The following is a 5179-nucleotide window of genomic DNA, read 5'->3' as shown; positions in this document are numbered from 1 at the left end:
ATTGTCCATGTATTCAGTAGCACGTAGTACTGCCGACCCTGTTTTGTCGATAGCGTTCTTTGCTATATCCTATCAATGTAGAATAAAAATTCAAACAACATCAAGGAACTTATAAAAAAACTTAGGCCAGGGGTGGCAAATCACTGGCTATAAAACTCACGACATATTTTGGGCATATCGAAAATCATAAAAACATTGCAAAAAAATATTTAGTAGATGGAAATGACGTTAAAATCGCAGTCAAAATTATTCTATCGCACGACAAAGACCGCATTAAACGTTTATTAAAAAAATGTCACTTTAATGCATAAATGTTTGCCACCCCTGACTTAGGATATATAACATTTTTTTAAATACTTCGACCGCATCAAATTCTTGTAAATTGTCTGATAATCTAACTTGTAAAATGTGATAGCAATATCGGATATTTTTCTCCTATCTGACATTAAGCAATCCGAGCCTCTATCAGCAAGTAGTGGGACAGGCCCTTAATTTAAAACCTTTATACTCTATACTATTATAATAAAGCGTAAACACACACTTCTTTGTTGCCTAAGATGTCAGCAATTACACCATATTTTTTAATAAAAAGCCCTACACTTGCGTCACGCTTTAGCTATATATTTTCACGCCATTAAACTTAGGGGGTAAATATTTTGGATAAAAACCCTAATGTGGGAAAGAGACCATAAGTTGCTGCCAACATCAAGGAAGTAAGATTGTCAAGGTTTGTCATGTCATTTCATTTTGACATTTGCTATTGATAATTTGACAAATGTAAACAATAAAATAATTTTTTCATAATTTCATGCGAGTGAAGCCGCACGGGAACAGCTAGTAACAATAAAACTTACTTTGAGCATATCTCTAACAGCTAACTCCGCGTTCTTCTGTATATGCGCCATGTAAGCCTGCACGACATCTAGACCGTACTGATCTATCAGTTCTGACACTAACTGGATGCCCTGGATAATACTAATATTATAAATGTGACAGTTTAGATGGATGGATGGATGTTGGTTGGAGTTTGGCTAAACGGATGAACCGATTACAATAAAATTTGTTATTCTTATAGATGACAGTCTGGTAGAACACATAGGCTACTTGATTTTTTTTTTAATTCCACGCGGATAAAGTCGCTGGCAAAAGCTAGTATTATAATAAATCTGTCAAAAATATGTGAAAAAATAGAAAAAAAAACGAAAAAATTAAAAAAAAATATTACCATCTGATATTTTTTTTAATTTTTAACTATTTTTAGTATCTTGTGATTTTTTGACATTTACAAGTTAAAAAAAGCTATTATAATTTAATTTCAAATAATATCAGAGAAAATACATTTATTGAAAGAAATTTTTAAATGAAAAGATCTATACTAATATTATAAAGAGGAAAGATTTGTATTTTTTGTATTTTTGTATGTATTCGATTCACGTCAAAACTACTGGGCCGATTTTAAAAATTCTTTCACCATTAGAAAGGTAATTTATCTGTGAGTAACATAGGCTATATTTTATTATTACTAATGTTTGGGAGGAGGAGAAATCTGTATTTTTGTATATATAGAAATAACCCAAAAACTATTGGAATGATTTAAAAAATTCTTTCACCATTAAAAAGCTATGTTATCACTGAGTAACATAGGCTACACTTTACTTTTTTTTAATATTACGCGGGCGAAATCACGAGCAATAACTAGTTTAAATATAAAATAATTTTCAATCAGTTTTTTTTATGAAATTACTTACTCTTTGGTTAGCAGCAACTTGTGCTTTCAAGTCAGATAAGTTATCCGCTAAGTTCCTAGTGCCGGAGCAGCCGGGCTGTTTGCTTGGTGCCATTAATTCTGAAAAAAAAAAATAACCAGTTAACTATGGGTTTCCAAAGACAATAAATATTAAATTTGAGAATCGAAACAACATATTTTACTAAATTATAAGTTCCGTCTTTTGTATGAAATAAAATATAATGCGAAAGTTTAAATGGATGGATGTTTGTTAGACGGATATTGATGGAATTTGGTACAGATGTAGAGCATAGTCTGGAACACATAGGCTACTTACTTTGTTGTTTGTTAAATTCCAGGCGAACGAAGTCGCGGGCGAAAGCTACTATACGTACATTTAAAAATTATTTAATGACAGTTGCCAGTAAGTCAATTAAATAATTTTGAAATGTTGTGTCGATCTAATCGATAGATGGCGTTGGTTTCAAAAACATTTCGACTATAATTTTTTAATCTATTTTATTCTCACCTTCTATAAGCTTTTCTTCGTTAAATCGTCCACCATCAACTAAGAGGAATGATTTAAAAGCAGCGCCCTCTTGTGCGAGTGCGGTGGAGTGCGGCGGCATGGAGCCCGGCGTCAACCCGCCGATGTCCGCGTGGTGGCCGCGAGACGCCACGAAGAATATCGGACGATTCGATGATCTGGTAGAAATACATATATATTAATATAAAGAGGATACATTTGGATTTTTATATGTGTTGAAATAAATCAAAAACTACTGCGCCGATTTCAAAATTGATACACTATTAAAACGCTACGTTATTAGTAGCAAAGGCTGTATTTTTATTTAATTTAAAGTCACGAGCCACAGCTAGTTTTTACAAATATAATTAAAAAAGTAAAGCCCATTTGATTTAAGTCTTTGAAAAATTTCTTCAAAATCGGTTGAGTTGCTTCGGAAACTAAACATCCATACATCCATTAAGTGAGTAAGATAGAGAACATCACAAACAGACCTTAGGATTTTAGGAAGTAAATTCCATACAATGCGGATCTTATTTCATTACCTTTTTAAAACCACAATATTCATTAAAACATTATATGCAGAGAAAACCAGTAAAACAATAAACTTACTTATGAAAGACGGGCGTTATGACAGTCAAGTCGGGCAAATGCGAGCCGCCCGCTTTGGGATGGTTGGCCAGCAGCACGTCGCCTGCCTTCAGACTGTCGCCGCGCACTTTCATCTGGCAATAACAACTGGCATAAATTTACTTGCACTTACCGATAGATGGCGCTGTTTTCATTTTTTAAATTAATCAGTTAAATGAAGTTTAAGTTATAAAAATTGTTTAAAATAATACAGAAATGCTGTATTTCCATACTTTGTCCTGTTTTGGAGTTATGTAATTAATTGAATCGCCTTCCTTACTATATTCTTGATCAGTAAATAGATGTAATATCATCTATAATATATAAATATTATAAAAAGGAAAGATTTGCTTTTTTGTATATTTTGATTTTTGTATGTATTCCATTCACGTCAAAACTACTTGGCCGATTTTGAAAATTCTTTCATCATTAGAAAGGTAATTTATCTGTTAGTTACATAGTTATTAGATACCAGCTTTCGCCCGCGACCGTCCGCGTGGAATTAAAAAAAACAAAAGTGAGTAGCCTATGTCTTCTACCAGACTACCCTCTATAACTAAACCAAATTTCCTCGAAATCCGTTCAGCAGTTTAGGCTACAAACTCTAACAAACATCCATTTAAACTTTCGCATTTATAATATTATAGTATGATTTTAATTACCTGATACTGGACAGTTTCCTGCATAGCTCCTAAATGTACAGGAATATGAGGTGCGTTCGACACCAGCCCGCCGTCGGGGCCGAACAACGCGCACGAGAAATCTAACCGTTCTTTAATATTCACTGATATTGATGTACGTTGCAACACTCTAGAAAAAAAACCATATCTATTCATTTGTAACAATTTCTACTAGGAATTTAAAAATAAAAAATAGTCTATGTTTTTTTTATAACATAAGTTGGCAAACGAGCAAGCGGCCACCTGAAATCGCCAAAATGGAGAAGCGACCGCTGCCCATAGACATCCACAATTGCAGATGCGTTGTCTACCCTTATCTTAAAGAGGATATTTCCCCTTCCTATGCATCTCCTCCACCGTCAAATCCACTTCCTCTTCCCAACCTCTCTTTATAAGAAAAGGGTGGTAAAGAAAAAGGGTCTTAAATTAGGCCTCCGGCACCACACTCATTAGACGAAACACGGAATTGCTTCCATTTGACGGCTGTCTTGTGTGTGGTCGTGTATTACTGGAGGCGAGCCGGCCCTGCGTTGCTAAGATGTTAAAGCGGGCACTACCACTGTTAAATATAGTAAATAAATAAATATAATGTCTTCTTCTAGACTATGGTTTACATCTATACCAAATTTCAGCAAGATCTGTTAAGCTTTGGAGTTATTTAGAAACAAACATCTCAACTTTTTTTATATTAGTAAGAAGTAAAATCATTCCTCTCATTCTCACATTGATCTAATATTAAGAGAAATTTGTATTTTTGTATTGGTATAACTCAAAAACTACTGACCCGATTACAATAATTCTTTCACCATTGAAAAGCTATGTTATCGATGAACAACATAGGCTTTATTTTTAGCTTCTATTAGCAGTAAAAAAGTCATTCGTCGTAAAAACTGTAGAGACAATCTATCTATCTCTTTCTATCTTGTGTATATCATAATGCACATTTTTTCGCAAAAATATGACGGATTCGTCAACATTAAGAAAACCATTTTAATAATATAGCTGGTTGACTTTTGGCTATTTGCGTTGTTATGTAACAGGACTGTCTTACTGGCATATCAATTTTCAGCCAGTGGATCCTCACAATCATTATTTTGCCAGCTTACTGTCCAACTGGTCAAGTGTAAGCAGAGTTAGTGACTTATTGTATTTCTATTTTATTCATTCAGTCGTTCAATCGTTCAATCGTTCAGTCATTCAGTCATTCACTCACCTTCCCATTTGTTCAGCGATCGACATAAATCGATGTGAGAATATAGTCAGTTGTACTGAATCCAGTTCCTCTGTCACTTTCTTTGTTAACCCAGAACCAACTGTTATACGGATATCGCCGTATTTCGTTATCTCCGCGTGACATCCTGAAACAAAACACATATATAAGTAACTTGAATTTATGTTATACTAGCTGTTGCTTACATCGTCCGGGTAGAATTAAAAAAAGTATTTAAGTGAAAACGTAGCTTTTTAATAGTGATTTTTTTTTTTTAAATCCGTCCACACTACACTGTTATTTCTATGAAAAAGTAGCGCTAGTGTGCACTTTCTTAATTTTTAACTGTTATTTCTATGAAAAAAGGGCGCTAGTGTGCCCTTTCTTAATTTTTAACTGTTATTTCT

The 5179-nt window shown here is 33.8% G+C and overlaps 1 protein-coding gene across 1 annotated transcript in view; it reads right to left on the bottom strand.

Moving 5' to 3' along the window:
- The window catches only part of LOC106108205 (5-oxoprolinase), a 25526-nt gene that overhangs the window by 9213 nt on the left and 11134 nt on the right, over positions 1 to 5179 (bottom strand). The window contains exons 16-21 of the mRNA XM_013289304.1: positions 4776 to 4946; positions 3545 to 3692; positions 2865 to 2977; positions 2256 to 2431; positions 1749 to 1846; positions 855 to 965 (exon numbers count right to left, since the gene is read on the bottom strand). Coding sequence (XP_013144758.1) covers positions 855 to 965; positions 1749 to 1846; positions 2256 to 2431; positions 2865 to 2977; positions 3545 to 3692; positions 4776 to 4946 — 817 coding nt within the window. The remainder of the gene's footprint in view (positions 1 to 854; positions 966 to 1748; positions 1847 to 2255; positions 2432 to 2864; positions 2978 to 3544; positions 3693 to 4775; positions 4947 to 5179) is intronic.

This window comes from Papilio polytes, unplaced genomic scaffold (genome assembly GCF_000836215.1).
Source record: "Papilio polytes unplaced genomic scaffold, Ppol_1.0 DF821733.1, whole genome shotgun sequence".
Taxonomy (NCBI): Eukaryota; Metazoa; Arthropoda; class Insecta; order Lepidoptera; family Papilionidae; genus Papilio; species Papilio polytes.
This window is presented reverse-complemented; position numbering and strand designations above follow the sequence as displayed.